The sequence below is a fragment of the Schistocerca piceifrons genome, chromosome 4 (genome assembly GCF_021461385.2).
Source record: "Schistocerca piceifrons isolate TAMUIC-IGC-003096 chromosome 4, iqSchPice1.1, whole genome shotgun sequence".
Classification (NCBI taxonomy): Eukaryota; Metazoa; Arthropoda; class Insecta; order Orthoptera; family Acrididae; genus Schistocerca; species Schistocerca piceifrons.
Genome location: NC_060141.1, coordinates 567,461,695 through 567,484,721, shown reverse-complemented (window position 1 = coordinate 567,484,721; position 23,027 = coordinate 567,461,695). Strand labels below are relative to the sequence as shown.

The 23,027-nt window shown below is 37.5% G+C and overlaps 1 protein-coding gene across 1 annotated transcript in view; it reads right to left on the bottom strand.

Annotated features, from left to right (window-relative positions):
- The window catches only part of LOC124796005 (fatty-acid amide hydrolase 2-like), a 424,143-nt gene that overhangs the window by 38,128 nt on the left and 362,988 nt on the right, over positions 1-23,027 (bottom strand). Inside the window, exons 5-8 of the mRNA XM_047260088.1 lie at positions 13,670-13,887; positions 4,837-4,948; positions 4,588-4,745; positions 4,349-4,492 (exon numbers count right to left, since the gene is read on the bottom strand). Of these exons, the coding sequence (XP_047116044.1) occupies positions 4,349-4,492; positions 4,588-4,745; positions 4,837-4,948; positions 13,670-13,887 (632 nt within the window). The remainder of the gene's footprint in view (positions 1-4,348; positions 4,493-4,587; positions 4,746-4,836; positions 4,949-13,669; positions 13,888-23,027) is intronic.

Genomic DNA, 23,027 nt, shown 5'->3' with positions numbered 1-23,027 from the left:
GTTATTGGTATACACCCCCCTGCCTAACCCATTCATCCTAAATGATAACTTGGTGGTAGTCATGCTGATGCAAAGGGCCAGTGTTTACATAACAGTTGGTATATGACATGTCATTTCACAGGTGATAGTATATGTTTTGCCAGTTACATGGCTGGTATAGGTGGGGAAGGTGGGTGCGTAGGTTAAGTTTTGCCGCAGGGATGGTCACAGAGGTAGGGTAGGGAGATGGATGCAGAAGGAGCATAGGCAACAAAAAGCTACTCTAGGTGTGGTGGGCAAAACCTCAGATAGAACGGATCTCATTTTAGGGTATGATTTTCGAAAGTGATGGCGTTGTCAAAGTAGCTGATTAATACATTCAAAACTATGATAATACTGTGTGACAAGTAATGTGCCTTGAAGCTGGTTTTTGGAGGGATCAGCAGTACTTGAATTGGATGTGATGGCCTGGGAAATCTGCTTTTGAACTAGGCTGGTGGGATAATTACATCTAGTGAAGGCTGAGATGAGAATGATGGTGTATTGCTGTAGAGAGTCTGCATCTGAACAAATATATTTGCCCTGAATGCCAAGACTGTATGGGAGGGATCATTTGACATGGAAAAGATGGCAACTGTCAAAATGTAAGTACTGTTGTATGTTAGTAGGTGTAATGTGGACACAAGTGTGTAACTGGCCTTTGGTAAGGATGAGATCAACGTCAAGGAAAGTGGCATGGGGTTGAGAATAGGACCACATCAAATTTCATTGAGAGAAGGTATTTAGAGGTTCCAGAAATTTTAACAGGTCAGTCTCACTGTGAGCACATATGACAAAGATGACAACCAAACCAGGGGCTGAAGGCTGATGGATCACAGGAAACCCCCTCCAAGTGACCCTTGAAAAGGTTGACACAGGAAAAAGCCTCCTGGTTCCCGTGGCTGTACCCTTGATATGTTTGTCAAAAATTGATTATTAAAGTTGTTTAATTGTTCTACATAATACCCCTCACAACTGAAGCAGGTTTACTAACACTTAAAAAATGCCTGGATTACCACAGTAAGGAATTTGTTAGGAAATCCACATAACTGCATGTATGCTGCATAGTATACCTGTTTATCAGAATGAACTGTCACCCAGTGTTTCTTTTGAGTGATCTAGATATATGGATATCACTTGAGAAAATGTCTGTTGAATGTGATGGAATATAGTAACTTCAGGTCTGGGATTGTCACAACTGTTGCATGAGCCATGTAGTGTCATGTTGCAACAGAAACTTTGCACACATCAGTCCATGTCTGTTTGATTTTATTCTGGAGAAAAGATAAATTTTTAAATCTGAGTATGATGCCTCTGTGATAGCAATTCATTGCAACATGTAATGCTCCAAATTAATGTCTTTTTATCTCTAACAGGAGTCATCTTAACCTTCCTTGTTAATGATTGGTCTTAGAACTTCAACACCTAAATTTTCTGGTTGGTAGTAGAGGACCAGTACGTTATTCTTTCAAGGAAGGGATTACCTTATCATGCACTATAAGAGCTGATCGCCTGCACCAACCTGTTGCTGTTGAGGAGTCAGGTACTAGGCAGCTGCTTTATGAACACACAGTGAAATAGGACATCATGCACTTTGTGATGTTTGAAACCATGACTACTACATGGTGACCATTAAAACTGCAGCACTAACAAGGATAGCAAATAACAAAAATTTACTTGTATATTTAGTTGAGTGGAGAGAAAACCTGTTTAAATTTGTAGGTGATCTGGGATATAGAGAGAGGGATATTTAGTTCACAGAGCTGCCACATCTGGCAGAAACAACAACTCAGCAATGAGTTGAACTGAACTTGGGTGAAAGATATAAATATGTCAGTTCTTGCTGATTAAAGTCTATGGAAGAGTTCATCAATAATAATGGCATGGCACCATATATTTGTAATGGGGCCCAGCTGAAGAAAAGATGTAGTGCAACTCCTGTGCCCCGCATTGTCATTGAGGACACCACTGTGGGCATGCCAAGCTCTGCTGCCATGTACAGGGAAGCCAAACAGTGGTTACTGTGCTGACAGTCCATGGTCTCCATACTTCATCATATTGTCGATGTAGATATGTGTCTTACTGCAAACAAGCCCATTTTCTGACTCAAGGTGTGGGTGTCAATGATTGTAAATCCTATAAATCTATCCTCTTGAGTGCTATTTGTGTGGGGTCACTGAGGCACTGCATGGCAGTGAGCGTGAGCCCCCTATGTCCATTGATTCCATATTCACATTATAGCTGTGGGGTTGTGAGCAACATGAGCAGCAGTATCACAGAATGGTAAAACAATGTCTCATTAGGTGATGATGCTAACATTGTCGGATTCTGAAACATATTTCCACAAATAACTGACATTCAAATGTGATTTTTGAATGTGAAACCTTTGTGTATTATTTCTTTATATACACGATGTAGATGGCGTGATTCCTATCCGCATAGTGCAGTTGTGCTGAAACACTAGTCATTTGCATATACAAGCATGTTGCACACTTCGTAACAGTTTGAGGTTTGTTGCATACTGCCTTAATGGCATTTTGGTTGTAATACCCAATAGTGTCTTTGCAGATGTTGCTATGTCAATCACCAGTTTTCCATCATAGTGGATGTTATGGCTAGTGTTTTCTAGAGTCATGATGCAATATGATATCATACCAGTTACAAACTTTAGACCCCATTTGTAGATTTGATGTTGTAAGAAATATGCTTTCACTGTGCTGAACCTTTATAATGCACAAATTAAATAGCAGAAGACTATTCATTCCTGGCGGAATCTGTTAACTGAGCAGTGCTCTATACACCATTCCTGTATTGGTGTTCGTGTTGGATTTCCATGATACTGTACTGACACCTTTTCAGCCTTCAGCACACTGTCACATGCTTAGGACATTGCAGGCTACTGGTACCTTTCTCATTTTTTATTTGATATTTATGATTTTCATTTGATTTGATATTGTTTGTCAAAACTTCTCCAATTTCCTCATTACTCAACCTGTGAGTTGTGGTTCTGTCTTCATCCAGCTTTTATTGTACAAGAATGGGATTTAATAAATTAATGGAAATTACTTGCATGAAACTTACTTTGTTCCCAATCCTCATATTAGTCATATGGTCTAAATTTATTTACTTTTTTTGTAGTATCAATCAAAAGATAGGAAAGAATAAGGAAATCATATAAAGATTATTACAGAGTTATATTATATTCAAAATAACAAGCAAAATCAGCTTATTAATGTGAGGGAGAAACTATAATGGAGATGACCCTATCTTTACATTCTTTTTATTACAGTAATCATGTTAAATGAACCTCACTGAGAGAAGTCTCTGGAATTTGGGAAGAAATCAAAGCCATATATTTTAATTAAGTGTTATACTTTGAAATAACTTAAGTTTATGAAAATTCACAGTATTATAATGCTTAAATTGTACCTTAAAACATTTTAAGAGTTTATAAGAGGATAATTTCTGATGGAGTAGAAAGAGTTATGCTATAAAAAGTTCTCTGAGTCAGTCTTAAATTCAGTTCATCACCTTCAAGTCATTTAAAAGTATCTGGTACATTGGCATACCTGACTCCTTTCTGCAGCAACATTGAAGCTCAAGAAGTTGTTTTTGAACTTAGTATTATATGCATGCAGTTTACATTAATTTGGGCAACACAAAATCAACAACTAAAGACATTAATGAATGGATGCAAAACAGTTCTCAAAATAACAATTTTTTGCAAGAGGCATCTGCTCGATGTTCTAGAACGAAAGCCAGTTAAAATTCTTATAACACATGAGTGAATTCTGGGAATGTTAACCAGTTAAATCAGTTCTACAAATCTTTTACATGACTTTTCCCTGATGACTGAAAAAATGGTGAAGAAATTAATGTAAAAAAGCTTAAACATTAACTGGAAATTGCATATGAGTTGTTAACCTCCTTTCTTACAGATGGAAGGTATGTGACTCTAACTTTTCTTTTTCTTTTCTTTTTTTTTTAAAAAAAAGAAGGTTAATGAAAGGAAAGTTTCTTTGACATGCATGAAACATAATGGCTCTTTCTTCTACAAGAGAGTAAGATCTATAAAATTTATTAAGAAAATAAATAAAAGGAAAGGATAATATTCAAATAAAATTTACCACTAAAAATTAACGTTGATCAACATTACACAAGCTTTCCGTCATAATTTCAGCAATGATTTGTATCAAAAATGCAGATAAAAATAAGACAGTGACACCAGAATTATTGGTATCCAAGATGACCCCAGCAACTTAATCTGAAAATGAAAGCAGATACTACACTATTTCTTATACTTCTAAGAAGACAGTTTTCTGAAACTTACCTTCTGAACAGGTATGTCAAATTTCTTGTGCAAAAAATTAACAGCTTTTTGTAATACTTTTCTGATCTCATTGTCTAAATGTAATATAACAAATGAGAATCCTGCCTCTTCCATATAAATGACTCTTAAATCCTTCATGTTAACCTAAAAAGGAGAGGATATTTTACCTCATACACTTAATATACAAAAACATGTAATAACAAATGTTTAATTTCATTAGAAAATAAAATGTTGCATACTTCCTCATCTAGTCTAAGACCAGATGCTTTCTCACCAGCCATTACTTTTAACACTGGTTTCAAATCTTCAGAATAACGTGTAAGTGGCCCCACAGTTAGGTAGTGCTTGAACTCATCACTAGTAGCACTTGGATAATGTCCTTCAATTGATATATACCCTGAAAAATAAAACAGCAGATACTGTTCTAAAGCTGCTTCTGCATGCCTGTATCAAATAATCATTTTCATGCATCACATCTTACAAATTACCTGGAGTAGGTTTGTGGCCAAAAATTCCATTGTACATAGCAGGTATGCGGATAGAGCCAGCAATATCAGAAGCAACACCTATAACAGATGCTCCAGCTCCTAACAGAGCAGCCTGTGAGAATATTATAAAAATATCAGATATTTTATTTCACTGATAGTCACCTAAAATCACTACTTATGGAAAATTAAGTTCATTGAATACTTGAAGTACTGGAGATATCACAATGAAGTTTGCTGAATAGTGATAGAAAACACACTTTGTCAAAAATGTTGTATATTTATTCATCACAACTTCAAGGCAATCTTCCTGAGCTTTAATGGGTTTCTCCATTCACTTTTTAATCTTTGAAGCATTTGCAAAATTGTTCTTTTGCTATCCCCAACAATTCCTCTGATATTGATTTCTAAACAGCTTCTAGAATCAAGATATGGTGACTTTTCAGACAAACTACATTTTTTATATACATGAAAAAAGTGTGCACATGCACACCAGCGCAGGCATGTGTGCGCGCCCACGCCCCCCCCCCCCCCCCCCCCCCACACACACACAGTAATATATCCAGTGTCTAGGGGCAGCTGAGAACAGCAGTGCCTGTTCTGGCTGCAAACTGTTACTCAGTAATGTCCGTGTAAGCTGGTGCTTTGTTTTGGTGAAGCATCCATTACTTCACTTGTTGCAGATTGGGTCTCTTTCATGTAAACATTTCTTTACCTCCTAATTGTAATTAGAAGAGACCAACTGACCTCCAAGAAACCATTCTTGAAACACAATTCCTTTCCCACACAGATGAAAAGATGATTATATGCCTGGTAGCTGGATGCCCTGTTCATTCACCCATCCCATACTGAGCTTGTCTCCTGCCTGAATTTCCTATCACTTGAAGAACTAACTTCTCTTCTTCAAACAACAGTTTCCACATGGAGGTTTCATCATTTGAAGAATCTTCAAAAATGTGATCACTTTCCGTTGCCAATAAATAAATTAATAAAAAATACAGGTACAAAAAGAGAACTGCTTTCACTATTATGTTCACTAAAATCAGACAGTAATTCAAAGATATTTTGGAGACTGAACAAGCACAGAGTTACCGCATTCAACACGATGCTATTGTACCCACAATACAATCAGTCCACAAACTCTATTGTCATACCTCATATGCCTGAAAGCTATGTACTTGTTAACATACTCAAAAAGAGTGACTAAAACTTAGATAGAATAAGGGAAAGGCAACCACTCCCATATAGCAGACCACTACAACAGTGGGTGCCCTTCCCTTATTTTACATATTTTTTCATCCACGAATTTCCATTATTGTTATGACTAAAACTTAAGCCTGTATAATAATGTATTTTTCAGTAAATGTCTGAAGATGGCCTTGTAAGCTGAAAACCAGTTTACAATAAAAGTAATATTGTAGAACAAAAGCAAACTGGTGCTTTTCATTTATTTTATTTTATCCATAATGGTTAGGTAACACCACAGCTGTATTTGTAAATTATACAAGCTACAAGTTTTTTAGAAATGATTTTATTGTACCATTACTAGTTTCAGGCCTGAACCCATTGTCAGACAGCGGCACTGATTTTTTGGCAAGTTTTACATTTGTGTCCTAAAATAAAGTTTTCATGATTACATAGTTTATAAAAGCTTTTAAATGGTATGTACTTCATGAAAAGTACTCCTTTACATATCTTAAGATAGATACAAATGTATTTGCCATCTTCTATTTAGTTTAGCTCATGGATCAGCATGCATAGAGAAAGAGAAACCTCTCTCCTACAACATGTAATAGAGAGCTTTCATGGAGTAAGTATAATTTATAGAGCTTATATACAATGTAAAACCTTTTGTAAACAATGCAATCACAAAAACTCTGTTATATTGTAGGTGACAAATATTAAACTTGCCAAGAAATCAACACTACCATCTGATGATGGGCTCACACCCGAAACTAGTAATGGTACAATAAAATCATTTCTGAAAAGCTTGTGGCTGACTGCAATATTTCCTACAGTCTAATAATTTCCTTGGCTATGTACTTGCTTACTGTAAAAAGATATTTCCCACTGACAATATAATAACTGTTTTCTTACAAACTACAGCAGCAACTGCAACACATTATACAAGCCACTGGTGCTATCATGTAATTTATTCTTTGTTATGATCTTTCCAACGAGTACAGGACAAGTGCTAAGGAATAATATTGAACTGACAGTTGTTCATTGTTCAAAAATTGGTGGTGTTGTTGTCTGCAGCAATACTTTCTTGCTGTATTTATTACATATCAGGCCGCATAGATTCTCTCATAAAAGAGATCTTTCAAGAATATGGAATGGTTTGAATTATAAATTAGTGTTATAAGTTCTTTAAGAATGCTACACTACTTATTATTGGCACTAGTTGTAAGGTGATAACCAAGAATGTTTACTCTTTTTATTCCCATAACACAAATAAGTTCTATACGTAAAGAAACAAATAAAGAAAGAAAGAAGCAGCTAGTAGCATAAAGTTTTTTTGATATAAAGGCCCAATCAAGTTAAACTCTGTACTCCATCTTTTGAGAATCTTTACCACTTTTCTCATCGTCAGGAGATAAATATCTGACTCCCTATATGTTCCTTGTAATTCTCCACAAAAGGGTGCCATAAATATTTTAAACTACAACCAATCAGTTATTGGCTGGCTCCTCTCACAGTCTATAAAGATACAGAGGCTACTACAAGTATCACTGTGATAGTTTATATTGGTACCTGTCTAGTGACTCACCTATTTAGCTACAACTGAGTGGATTTTCATTCAAAAATTAATTAATTATTTATTTGCACTCCATGTTCCATAGCTCTCATGATTAGAGAGAATCCACTGGAAAGTGGAACAGCAGATATGCAGCTATGATAAATCCCTCTTTTAGGCTGCAATAATAATTATCATTAAAGGTGCACATCTATCATTCTTTATTTATGCCACATACCATAAATTGTTCCTACTTTAAATGTGAAAAGGCAGCCAGTTAGTGCCTTAAATAATTAAGAAAAGCTGCTCTTATGGAGTGGAGGGGAACCTGCTCTCCAGTTATACTACTCATTACTCTCATTATGCAGATTCAAAGAAGTAGCAGAGACCTGTTGGCGCCAGGAAGAGAGTGAATGAATCACATTTTGACTTTAGGACACATGTGGATGTTTGCATTTCATACTATTACTTCTGTATGGAGCAAAGAAAATAAAGAATCTATTCATAAAACAGTGAGCAGTAAGAACATTGCATGAAATACATAACCACACATATTACAGTGTTTTTTTTTCCTTTCTTTTTTCCAGTAGCTTGGAATAATTACAGAACAAGACAAAATAATTTCCACGTATATCCTGGCTTTTTCTCTAGTTCTTAGAGCTGGGTGTATTCTGGTGCAAAGGCTTCCAATGAGCTCCCACTGAACATAAAACAAGAAACTGGAAATTCTATTAAATTCAAAACAAAATGGAAAGTATGCCTTACTAACCACTTTCTCAACATATTATCTGGTAAGCTACAGTCAAGGATTGAAGATACCTGTTAAAGTCATGACAAGTAGTAACACCTCTAGTCCTCTGTTGTTGCTGATCCAACTTTACGCGATTCTTCAATAAAAGTTAATGTAGTCGTACATATAAGGGTTGTTCAAAAAATCTCTCCACACTGTCGTATGATTGTTAGCTGCATGTGCCGTATACCGCAAAGAATATACTGAAATGAAACTCAGTGAAATACAAGTTATTAATTGAATGAATATTCATTTTTACTTACAAATTTTCACATTAAATGTTGAAAGTGTTCCCCCCTGTTGTTGAATACACAATTCAATTCATCTAATTAAGTTTCGAAACACAAGCTCTACCATTTCTTCTGTAACAGAAGCAGTGAAAGTAGATATTGCAGTTTTCAATTCATCGATGGATTTTCGACGGTTTTTATAGACAGTTGCTTTCGCTGCACCCCAGAAGAAAAAGTCAGGTAGTGTTAGGTCAGGCGATGTTGGAGACCAAAGTCTCTGTGAAATTATGCAATCACCAAAACATCAGCTAGCACTGACATTGAAACACGAGCTGTGTGTGTGGGTGCACCATCTTGTTGAAAATAATCGTTCAGTATTTCACTTGACACAAGTTCTCCTATGAATGGGTACAGAATATCACAGCAGTATCGTTGTGCATTTATTGTTTCATTGAAAAACCCAAACAGTTGAACAATCATACGGCACAGCGGAGAGGCTTTTTGAACACCCTGTTTTAAGTCAGCTCTAGGATACAATCAGTGATAGTTTAATACATATGGGGAAGCAATGGTTTTTTTTTATAAGTTATGCCTCTGATGTTAACAGAGCAGAACCTTGCTTAACAAGCACCTTCCATAATGCACAATTTGCATAACAAGCAAAACAAATTGTAAAAAAGTGCTCACTTAACGAGCAATGTTCTGCATAACATGTGATGACAATTTAGTGTGACATCACTAGCCGTTCATATGCAAAGGGGGAAACATTCAACAATGTGGACACCTTTCAATGTCGGCAGTGGCATATGAACAATGTCTTTAGTATGTCCTGCAGTGTGGGTTTAGCTCTCTTTCTGCTACCATCTTGGTGCTGCTTGTGATCACACATTTTTCTAAACTTGTGTTCACACAGTGTGTTTTTTGTGTGCAAATTTTAATACCCTTCGTAGAAATGTCCCCAAAGATAAAGCTGCAAGAAGATGACCATGAAAGAAAGAAAATGACCCTAGAAATAAAACATAAAATCATTGAAAAACAAAAACATAATATGAGCATTGCTGATTTAGCATGCACATACAATCGATCTACATCTACTATCTGCAAGACCAAGGACAAGATTAAGCAGAGAGATGCTTCAAAGGGAGTAACAAGAGTATCTAAACAATGGTTTCATATCCTGAACAATGTCAATTATTTGTGAGAAGGTGAGAATGATTTTTGCTGACCTTGTTAAGAAGATGTCAGGATCATCAGTGGCCGAAGAATTGTTTAAGGGATGTCATGGGTGGTTCAAGAAGTTTAAGAGAAGAACCGGCATCCACAGCATTGTGAGGCAAGGCGAAGCAGCCAGCTCTGACACAAAGGCAGCAGAGAACTTCATCAGCAACTTCAAATGCTCATAGATTTTGAGGGTTATCTACCACAATAGGTTTTTAATTTTGATGAGATGAGTCTATTCTGGAAAAAGATGCCCCAAAGCGTACATTTATAATAGCAGAGGAGACTACATTGCCTGGTCACAAGCCAATGAAAGACCATCTCACACTGCTACTCTGTGCCAATGCAAGTGTGCAAGTGGTGATTTGAAAATTAAACCACCATTTGTTTACCAATCAGAAACTCCACGAGCCTTCACAAAGTGTAAAGCCCAGAAGAGCAAGTTAAATGTGATGTGGAAGTCCAACAACAAAGCTTGGGTGACACTTGATTTTTTTCATGACTGGATCAACGAAGTGTTTGGTCCTTCAGTGAAAAAATATTTTGCTTGAGCTGAATCTGCCACTCCATGTCATGCTTGTTATGGACAACACTCCTGCCCATTCTCCATCCCCACAGGAAAACCTCCTTGAAAAATTTCAGTTCATCAAGTTCCAATTTCTGCCTCTCAACACCACTCTGTTACTCTAGTCCAGGGCTTCCCGATCTTTTCAGCTGGCAGACCCCTTCTTCAGTCGAAAATCCATGGCGGACCACCTAGTCAGTCAACAGCACAGTAACTTCAAATTTCAGGGCGAAACCCATGGGAACTGAAAGCTTCTTAATGCAGGTGCCATGTTCCCAATGACCCCTCCCCCCCCCCCCTCTCCAAAGTATCAATAGTCTTTGGTTTAGAGATGAATGAAAACAACTTGAAATTAATGATCCAATTTGAATTCCCACTGTATACTGACACTTACTAGTGGATTTACTCTCTTTGTTCAACACACTATAGCCTGTTTAAAATTACTTGGTAATTGAAATTTCACACGATGGAGCTTTCTTCCTCCAAGAGCAATCAACGTCACATCCAAACTGTTCGCTGTTGACAAGCTGCCGCTTATGGTCTGTTCACTTCAACTGTTTGGCTACTGTTGTGTAAGGAGCATGCATATTTCGTAACAGTCGTGTGTGTGTGTGTGTGTGTGTGTGTGTGTGTGTGTGTGTGTGTGTGTGTGTGTGTGTGTGTCTGGTTTTTCGTGAAATCCGAAGAAAAATGTTCAAATGTATGTAAAGTCTTCCTTTGATCGTCCTCCCTGCTCATTCATTTCAACTGGAAACTTCCCTTGTTGTGAAGGCGATGGAGAAACTGCAGCCTTCTTCAATGATCCTGACTTCAGCCACCGATCCATGTTAGAAGTAATAAACTGGTCAAAAATTGACTTATGTAACAGGTAGTGCACTGACAAGGCAAGTTTAACATATAATGATGCCTGGGGCCGCTTATGTGCCAGCGAGAGATGTGATTGGTCGACAAAGCTCGCTCCGCGCATGCGTAAAAGGTTTCTGCGCATCTAGTGCTGTGAGCCAGCGCACGAACGACCCCCGTATTGTTGCTAAACAGTCGATCAGAGAAGCCACATTCTCCAGCACTAAACTGTGTATACGTTCTCACTGAGGAACCACAAAGGCTGCTTGGGGATATGACACGTTTTTCACACGAAAAAAAAAAAACAGTGATGAATTTGATTTTCACATTTTTATTCAATAATTTTACTCATTATTTTACCCGATTTGGTAAAAGGTGGCCGTGGACCCCCTAGAAAGAGCCGGCGGACCCCTAAGGGGTCCGCGGACCACAGGTTGGGAAGCCCTGCTCTAGTCTATGGACACACAGATTATTTCTAACTTTAAGAAGCTCTACACTACAGCACTCTTTCAGTGTTGCTTTGAGTTGACTGAAGCTAGCAACCTCACTCTTAGAAAGTTTTGGAAATATCACTTCAACGTTGTTGCCTGCATCAAGATAATTGAAAAGGCTTGGAAAGAGGTTACCAAGATAACTCTCACTTCTGCTTGGAAAAATCTTTGGCCAGATTGCAATGGTGAATGTGACTCTGACGCATTTGAGTCAGTACCTGTGGAGTGTAATCAATGAGATTGTGTCCTTTGTCAAGAGCATGGGACTGGAAGTGGATAACAATGATATCGATGAGTTTGTGGAAGATCACAGCAGGAAGTTGTGGAGAGGAGTTCTTCGGAGGAGGAGGAGGAGGGGGCAGTAACAGCAAAGCAGCAATTTTCTGGTGCAATAAGAGAAATGCTGAAAGCATGAGAACCCACTGCATCGTACACTGAAGATCATCGTCCCAATAAAGCAGTCGCTACACTAGCTACAAATTTATTTGACAACAGTGCCATGTCACATTTTTGCCAAATGTTGAAGCATCAGCACAAACAAATGACTACAGATAGTTTCCTAGTAAAAAAGTATTAGTTATGTACACAGAATAATAAAGTACATAATACTGTATACTGTAGGTATAATTTTCTTCACATAAATGGCCTGAATAAGATAACACTTCTAGTACTTTTTATGCATGGAACGCGTTATCGTATTTTATATTAATTTATATGGGATAAATTGATTCACTTAACCAGTGTTTGGCACTACAAGTAAGATTCTGGAATGAATTATGCTTGCTAAGTGAGGTTTCTCTATATTAGTATTTCAAATGTAATTTGAGTGGGCATAGATACAGTATTGTGGTGTAGTTATAACTTATTTTTAATGCAGTGTATACATACATACTTAAAGCAAATGCTTTTCTTTTGCCAACGTGTAACTTGACTCATTTCACATCTCCATAAGTTGTGCTTCACAGTGGGATCTATATAATATAATGAGTGAATGCACACCTGGTTGTGTCAGAATTATCAAAGTTTTATATAGGTGTAATACCAGAATTATTTTTGAGGAAAGGAATTATGGTCTGGTACTGAACTTCCAAGCTGACAGATATTTATTTTTAATTGTGGGTAAAAAACAGAGTTGCAACTTCTAAAGATGAAAATAATTACTGGATGTGCAAATCAGTGTTAAATAGCTGAGAGCCACTTGCCTGCACTCATGAACAGCAGCACTTAGGAGGTCTAAGAGGACCACAAAACAATGAAGTTTTCACAAAATAATATTTTTCTGAGAAGTGAAAAGGGAAATGAATGTAAAAAAATGCCAAGAGGAGGTGAGAGGTAAACATTCACTTTGGATCCAATAGCTCAAGTAACTTTTGCTTTCTTTTAATAGTATGCTAGATGGCATCCCACATCTCACATTTTGTTGTTGGTTTGAAATGAAAAGTCTTCAAGATCCACTAGATTAGTATTTGTCATCTTAAACTAATTTATGTTCCACCATTCTTATTGTAGTTGGTACTATTTTGAAGGTAAGTATGCACTTTTAAATCTTCCTTACAAAAGACAAGTCTACAAATTTTAAGGAAAACAAATTTGTGGTGTAAAAATTTTATAATAAGTATGATATAAGAGAACTATGATACAAAGTGTTACAGTCACTAAGTCACTAAAACAGAATCATTGTTCAATTTTGAAACAAAATTAATGGTTTATGTTGTGAATGGATTGTTGCAGGGAAATACATCATATTTTTAAAATATACATTTAAAACAGAAAGTGGTTAAATTTGTATCATCATAAAGTTTTAAAGTTTAATTGTTATCCTCTCCATCACCCATTGTTGAATTATTTGGAACATTACTACCTGTACTTTCTTGTAAATTTTCATGCAAATAATTTTTTACAAACAAATTAATAAATTTTACTGTAAGTTAAGCACCTGCATGTATTATAAATGCATAGTACCTCTCCCCCAGAAGATCCACCACTGGTTCTGAGAAGATCATATGGATTACATGTTTTTCCTGTGATGAGATTATTTGTTTCCCAACTAAGGCATAATTCTGGTGTGGCTGTTACTGCTAATGGAATAGCTCCAGCCTTTTTCATTAGAGCAACCACCTGCCCATCTTTGTCTGCCTTCATACCTTTTCTTGGGACAGAACCAACACAGCAGCTCATTCCTGAAAGTATAATATTGCTAGATGACTGAAACTATTTTCATCATATAATATATATGCTAATTAATGGCAGTTAAATAATGGCATCTATCATCATATGAATTCAGTTTTTTTCTCCACAAAAACAATAAAATAGAACATGACAGAGTCTGAAAAATTCACAACCATACAAAAAAAGAACAAAAACAAAACAATGTAATGTAAAGTAACACATACTTCAATGTACACAATGAAACATCAGTTGCAAAACATGAATGACGTTTTCATGCAATAACTTTCTAAATATAAACTGAGGTGGGGTGGGGGAATTGGGAGAGGTTTCTTGACTGAATAAAAGAGAAGAAAAGTCATTGGGACTTTTCTAGATTTATCTGAGGCCTTCAATTCTGATGCAAGGGGAATCACAAAAGATATTTGTTTGATAGATGACAATATGCCCAAGTATGTTATAAAAATGAAGGGAAGACCCTAACAGTGAAATATACGCAAAATTATCAGCTGTGGAATCCCACATAGAAGTATTTCTGAGCCATTTTTGTCTCGTGGATATATTAGTGTTGCAACACTGCCACCAACTTAAAGTTAGTGATCTATGTTGATTACTAAAGACAGTTTTAAATACTGATGAGAAATACACACTGATCAGCCAAAATGCTATGACCACTGCCCATCGTGATACTGGATACCACCTGGTGGCTTTGTGGGCACATTACACAGTAACAAAAGCATGTAAGCAGATCAGACACAGACAGGGGATCACCCTAGCAAAGATAAGGGCTGCAAATGGGAAAAATCAATTGAAATAAGTGACTTTGACAAAGGGCAGATTATTATCATGCAGAGCCTGTGAACAAGTATTGCAAAAATGGTGAAGCTGGCCACATGTTCAGTGCTAGTATTATGAGCATCTACAGAAAGAGGTAAAAGGACAGTGAAACTATCACTAGGCGCTAAATGGTTGGATGTGCACCACCTCTTCAAAGAACATGGGATTTGAAGGTTTGTTTGCTCTGTAAAGTATGGTAGGTACTGATCTGTAGCACCTCTGCTGAAAGAGCACAATGCTGGTGCACACACAAACGTTTTGGGGTGCACCATTCATTTTACACTGTTGAACATGGAGCTCCACAGCAGACCACCCCTATATGTTCACATGCTGACCCAATAACATTGTCAATTATGACTGCAGTGGATACAGGACCATCAGGATTTGACTGTTGATGAATGGAAATGTGTTGGCTCTTCGAGTGAATTGACATTTTTGCTACGCTAGGTCAATGGTCTTCTCCGTCATCAAGGTGAACGGCAGCTTGAAATGTGCAGCACGCCATGGCTGTATGCATCCCTTAGTGCTCGATGTCTTCCCCAATGCTGATGTCATCTTTCAGCAGTGTAATAGTCCATGTCTTGGACCAGAACCCTGCTACAGAGGTTTGAGGACCATTATAGTGAACTCATATTGATGTCTTCATGACTAAGTTTGCTTGATGTAAATCTTATGGAACCTATGTGGGTTGCTATTGGGTGCCATCACCACTTACACAAATGACTGGTTCATTATTTACACAAATTACATGACCTGTGCATAGACATCTAATGTCAAATACCTCCATATGCCTACAAACAAACTGTCACATCCTTGAGATGCAGAATCAGTGAAGTATTTCATTCCAAATATGGACACACAAGCTATTAAGCAGGTGGTCATAATGTTTTGGCTCATCAGTGAATAAGCAATCAAGAGATAATTGTAAAATTTTCAGTGATCACTTTTTATATTCTGATGAACAAATAGGCAGCAATGACTTCTTTTCAAGTGCCATGGGACTACTGAAGCACCATTTTCATAATCCTGTAAGTGGAATATAAGAATATCCTCCATAACTAGAAATGAAGCAAAGAAAACCATGGCCTCTTTGAAAACCAAAGGATCATCAAGTGTAGAAAATATTTCCAGTAAGGTTCTAAAACCCTGCTCAGATCAGTTAAGCAAAGCTTGCTATAAAGAAGCCTTTCCACAGAAAGGAGGTATGACACAAGTCACAAACTATTGTTGCACCTCTTTGTTGACCACATTCACAGAGGTCTGTGAGAAGACATCATACTTCAGAATTGTGAGACACCTCTGAAACTTTGATATCATCACTGAAACTTAGTTTTGATTCTGCGAAGGAATATTCACGACTGAAGTTCTATTTTCTTTCATGAATGATTTACTCGAATCCCTGTAGTTGAGTCACCATAAGTCAATTACTAACAGTTGCAGTGGACTAGGCATGGCAGCACCGTAGGCCTTTCTTAACCAATAACACACTTGTAAATGTCTCTATGGCAATGTCTCAGTGTTGTCACAACTCTGTAAATGGCCATTGGTTCCACCTGCAGCTGTCAGCACTTTACAGTTGAAAGCTGGCAACAGTGCTGTGAGTTGCCAGAACTCTTCTTGCACCATCTTCATTACAGACAAAAAAAAGGGCAGTTGGTATATTTTGTGATCTTTTAAAAGCTTTCAGCTGTGTGTATCACAAAAATATTTTCCACAAAGCACACTTATGGTGTCACAGAGGCAGTGAGAAACTGGTTAAAATCCTACCACAAAGACAGACACAGAAGATAGTTTTGGATGAAAGCAATAATGCAGGGGAGGGATAGAGACTGACTGGGGCACTGTAGTCCAGTGTGAGTGGAGGGAGAAGTGGAAGGGAGGGTTGGGGAATGGTAGCTAATGACTCAGAAGGAGGTAGCAAGTGTGTGGAATAGGAATGTGGGAAGGAGAGGCAGCAGAAGCATAGGACAGGAATGTGACATACGGGCAACAGAGCCAGTGAGTTCACACAGGCACACAATGATGATGTGGGGAAGTGGACTGGGAGGGAGTGACAGGACAGAGAAAAGAGAGACTGCTGGGCAGAAGGTGTGGGTACATTGGGTTAGTGGAGATCGAGGCCAGGAGGATTATGAAAACAAAGGATGTATCACAAGAATAACTCCCATCCACATAGTTCAGAAAAGCTGGTGCTGGGGGAAAGATCTAGATGGCATGGGTTGTGAAACAGCAATGTTGTGCTTAGCAGCATGTATAGCCTACTGGGCAGTTAAATCTGCTCTTTGTCACAGTTTGGCAGTCGCCATTCACTCTGGTGGGCAGCTGACTGATGATCACAACCATGTAAAATGCTGTGCAGAGACTGCAGTAGAGCTGGTGTATGTCATGGTAGCTTTCAAAAGTTGCCCTGCCTCTGATGAATAACATAATAACATAACATAAGAATAGGGTGTGTTGACTGAGTGAATCATACAGATCTTACATCTGGGTCTTCCACATGGATATGACCCTTGTAGCAAATGGTAGGGAATGAAAGTGACATAAGGATGGACCAAGATGTGGGCATGACCATCAATAGCACTTTTTCTATTTTTTCTATTTCTGCTTCTGATGTTGCAGGTAAGAAATGTGTGTGGTCCAGTTCTGAGAGATAATTATTTTTGAGAGTATTTGATAGATTTTCAACAGTTTTAGTGAAGTAGGAGTTGAATTTATCTGCAATTTCTTTTTTATTGTTAGCTAGACTCCTAATTCACTTTTACATTAATGCTACTTGATGGCTGTTTATTTCTACCAGTATTTGTACTTGTAGGTTTCACATGAATTTATTTTCTTTGATGATATTTTCAGCAGGTAACCATACTGTAGATATTATTATATGCACTGCAGTTCCCCTTAAATTCTTCACAAATGACAAATTCGGTTTTTCTCGGGGAAAGAAGGTACCTTTTTCTTTTATCTGATTTGATGATGCTTATGGTGGTCTACTTTAAATGTTTACTGTTATTACACATATGAATATATTTGCTTTTGAAGCAAGAGGTAGCTGAAGTAATAGTAGAAAGTATTTCAAGAAGCTTCAGATTTGCTATTTACTCTTTGGGACTGGTTCAGGGTCTTATCAGTTATCCCACTCATGTGCAAATTGTTTCATAGAAGTTCACAATTTTTTTTTTAATTTAGGGCTTGCTCATTGGCAGATTTATCCGTAACTGATGCAATGAGGTCAGAGAATCCTAAGTTCATGGAACATGCAGTGCATTTTGTTCATGAGCTACTTGATCAAGACAACTTTTACTATGATTTGTTAGCCTGGTTGAGTATTTAACCTCCAGATCACAGATGTATTAACTCATAAAAATTTTACAGTTAAAGTGGACACTATACTCTGAGTGAAAATTTATGTTAATGTCACCACAGATTAAGATCCTAGACAATTTTTATTTTATTAGTTTCTCTATTATTGAAGCTAAGTTCTTGCAGAAAACACTTATGTTCACTGAGGGTGAATCATAAAGCTGATATCACAAAAAATACTGAAACCTGTGAGTTTTATGCTTGTTAGCTGCCACAGGCAGAAGACATGCTTTGCTCGTGCTCCACAATTTTTGTGATTTTCACTGAGGTAAACAGATGCTGCAGAGTTCATCTTTGGCATGCCAGTGTAGAAGTTGTCACAGATCCAGCTAAGTTAAAAATCTGTGCAATTTGCACTTATTTACATATATAAGCAGACTTACGAATTTTCCTTTGTGTGAGACCACATGTGCCAGTTGAGTCCAATTTAAGTTCTAGATTCTAACATTGTACAATATTGTTTGTGTCATTTTCAAATAATCTTTCATTGTTGTGTCAACATTGTGTTTTTTTGTTTTTCAAACATTTGTGAGTTCAGTGAAAAAACTTGTACCATGTCATGAATTGTAAATTTATGTTGTGCCTTTTAGAAACTTTTATCCACTGTATCCTCATTAAAAACAAATCCTTCCCTAATTTCATTACATATTTGTGGGAAAGGTATGGTATATTTTTGAGAATTTTTGGATGCTTGCAAATGTAAATTTTCGCGAATTTTTGTACAGTGTGGGTATTGTGCATAACCAATTTCATAGTAAATTGGTGTCTGTGATTTGCAGTTACTATAAATAACTAACATGTCATGTCATATCAGTTTTCTCTTTGAGCAGGAGTGTATATTGCCTACAATGTTGGTAAATTAACACAAAACGTTTCAAAGAAAGAGTAAACTTTGTAACTAGTTTTTCTGTTATGTAGTAGATACCTTATTTTGACAGTTAATCAATACATTTTTAAAAGGCTACTGGTAGCCTAACATTTGTAGCATATCTGATCCATAAATTTAAAAATAATCAGCAAGCGAAGTTTAAGGTTATTTGTTTACTGTTCTGTAAAATATTGCACCAGGCATAATGCAGCCCCACTGTGAATGATGTTCTCAGGCATGGAATGAGTTACTTGCTGTTTGTAAGGAGATGGAAATTGTCCTGACTACTGTCATGCAATTGGAAACCGCTGTGAATGGGCATGTTGGGAGGGCTACCAAGAGTCACGTATCAGAGACATGAAAGGTATCTCAAGTACTATCCTCTCTGTGGACATTGTCTCAATATAGGATGTACCACTGTTGATTTGACAGTAACAGGCACGTTAGTGGTAGACCTAGGCATCCTATACAGGGGAGACAGTGACCAGAGAGAAATCAAGATGTTACACACACACCCATAACTAAAAAGTTTGAGGTGATGTCTTCCATTGAAACCTAAACTAAGCCAGTGGGACTCACTTCACCTGTTTCTAAAGCTTCTGAGTCCCATGCCAAAGGGAGGCAAACACTAAAGTGTAGGGGTCTATTAATCATTGGAAGTTCAAATGTATGGTGCATAGTGGTACCCCTTTGGAATGGCAGTAAGGGATGGGAAGGAACACCATATGCACTTAGTGCATATGCACAGGTGCCTCATTCAGCATGCTGAATAGACTATTGTAGCAGCCATTGAGGAGTCGAGTGTAATCAACTGCATATTCTGGCTCGTGTTCGGATGTATGATGTGCGTAGTCTGAGCTCCAAGGTCATATTTGGATCATTCCAGAAACTGGCAGAGAATGTTGAGGATACCAGCACAGCTCATGGAGTTTCAACGAAGCTCACAGTTCAGGTCATATTTGGATCATTCCAGAAACTGGCAGAGAATGTTGAGGATACCAGCATAGCTCATGGAGTTTCAACAAAGCTCACAGTTTGTGTCATTGTCCCCAGAACAGATGGTGGTCCTCTGGTTATGGTTGATTGGATGGCTTGAGGAAAGGGACCAAACAGCAATGTCATTGGTCCCATTGGATTAGGGAAGGACGGGGAAGGAAGTCGGCCATGCCCTTTCAAGTGTACTGTCTCGGCATTTGCTGAAGTGATTTGGGGAAATCATGGAAAACCTAAATCACGATGGCTGGACGTGGGTTTGAAATGTTGTCCTCCCACAAGTGAGTCCAGTGTCTCTGATTATGATTTGAAGTGGAAGAAGGCTTGAACCAGAGGCTGTTAAGGTTCTGTGAAAAGGTAGGCTGTGATCATGTAGGGTTCCCCTAAATAGTTCAGGTGTGCATTACACATCAGAGGTTGCTACAAAGGCAGCTGACTGTTTATGGGGTGCACACAGAGGTTCTTAGAACAGGCAATATCCATCCAGTCCAAATATTGATAGTAATAGGATATACAGCAGTATCAGAGTAAGATCCAAAGAAATGCCCACCATAGGTGAGAATATTAAAATTCAAGTGGTTAGATGTTAAAGCAGTGGTAACAAAGTGCCAGAGCTTGAAGTGGTCCCATAAAAAAGCCAATGAAGCTCATATAATACTACATACAGACAGCTGGTTAAGACTCAAAGCTGATAGCAATGAGACTTTTGAGGAAAATTTAATTGTATATTGAAAGGATAGGCTAATGAGAAATTAAGGTGGTGCATTTGCTGCAGCAGATAAAAAACTCACATCTATCAAGATAGGAATTTAAGGTACAACCAAGATTGTTTCAGTAAGGCTCAGTACCAGGTGTGGGCATAAAACTATAACTGGATCATTCTGTCAACCAACAGACTCACCTCCTGATGAAACAAAAATTTTGAAGAAAACCTCAGTTCACTAGTACATACATTCCCCAATCATACTGTGATCATTGGAAAAGACTTTAATCATTCAACAAACAACAGGGATAATTACAGTTTTATTAATGGTTGAAATGAGAAGACATCCATTGAAACATTACTAAATGCCTTCTCTGAAAATTACCTAGGATGGATGGTTTGGAACCACACTCACGATGGTATTATACTACATGTAATGGCAAGAAAATAGACCTAACCTCTTTGAGTATGTCTGCATCAAAGCGGGTATCAGTAATCATGAGGCAGTTGTAGCAATGCATGTGCGAACATTAAGGAAGGCGAACTACTCGCTGTTGAGAGGAACGTCGTTACACGTATTGCCAAATGCATTGAGGTTGATGGACATCATTTTGAGCATTTATTGCATTAATGTGGTATTTACAGGTAATCACACTGTAACAGCATGCATTCTCAGAAATGATAAGTTCACAATGGTACATGTATCACACTGGAACAACCAAAATCAAATGTTCAAACGTACCTACATTCTGTATTTTAATTTAAAAAACCTACCTGTTACCAACTGATCGTCTAAAATTGTGAGCCATATGTTTGTGACTATTACGGCGCCATCTATCACAAAGCGAAAAAAGTGGTCCAACTAAAACATTCATATTTCTTTATGTACTACACGAATATGTAATTAAAAATGGGGGTTCCTATTAAAAAAAAAAAACACAGTTGATATCTGTTTGACCTATGGCAGCACCATCTAGCAGGCCAACCATAGTGCCATCTGGTTTCCCCCTTCAAGCTAGACAAGTTTAAGTTCTTTGTAGTTTTTTCGTTTGATGCTTATTTCATGAGATATTTGGCCCGGTCACTATCAATCGACCATGCAACGCGCCATGTAAATTTGGGAATCATATTGATAAACATTGTGTGTCAGACTGATGCAGTGATTGATTTCTCTACGCAGTAAACATAAGATGAACGCTTCCTTTGATCAAATATACGGTGAGGCGCTGGATTTGATCAAAGAAAATTTGACCAACGCCTAACTTTGACAAAGTTCTTTATTATACTATCAAATTTTATTGTAGTCTAATATTGACCTTACCAATCCACTTCCTGGCAACCCACTCTGAAACACTGCATCATAACTTGAGCAAACTGTGAATATTTCGCCAGGACGTGAAAAATAAATGTATAAGTGAGAAAAATGTAAAGTGAAAAACGTATAAATTAAGCTTTACTGTATGTTCATAAACATGAAATCATAACTGTGAATTATTTAGTTGCTGTTATGATGAGAGTCTAAAACAATGGCAGTGCCATTGTCGAAGTGCCTTGTGCTCGAGTGACAGATATCGACAATATGTTGCCAGTCATGTGATCCATCCATAGATTACACATATGTGTGTAAATTGCTGATTGCTTGTATTTCATGTGCAATCTGATGGATCATTTGTAGTCCTGTATGGCAATATGGTTAGCTGGCTGTGGCCTATGTACCTGTTAACTGTGGTTTTGATGTTTTGTTTTGTTTTGCTGTGGCCATGGTGAGTAAAGGCTTTATGTCAATTTATAGAGTTATTCAAGAAATTCAAACCACTCTGAAAAGTGGAGTCAAAACACTAGTTGCCACTTACTTTAAAAAAGGGTTACCATACAAATAAAAAACATTGATACTCTCAGCTTTTACAGTGGTCAGCATTCTGAAGCCTCTGCCTTAGGGAAACAGAGATTCTAGGGAAGTCAGTAGTAATATTTACAATAAACAGGACTCCAACTGACCTTTTTTTTTATTATTCATAACGAGATAATGTGCAGCGAAAGTTTTAATTTGATTTTTGTGGGCCATTTGGTACCTATTTTACAGAAATACTTAAGTCCCTTGCCATCTCGTATAGGTAATCTCTCTCTCCCCTTCATCCGATTTACAACAAGACTTGAGGGAACCAGCAGCACTGCTATTTATAAGACTCTTATAGACACATTGAGATTGCAAAGCTATATTTCAATTGCAAGGCCAGTGATTTGAAAAGAAATTGAGGCGTTATAGCTGTATCCACAAAATACAGACTAGAAAGCTGTGTGCAGCACACTGGGAATCAATAAAAATGCAATGTATTCTGTATAACAATATTAGGAAAAGGGTAGATTGCTACTCACTGTAAAGATGACACATTGAA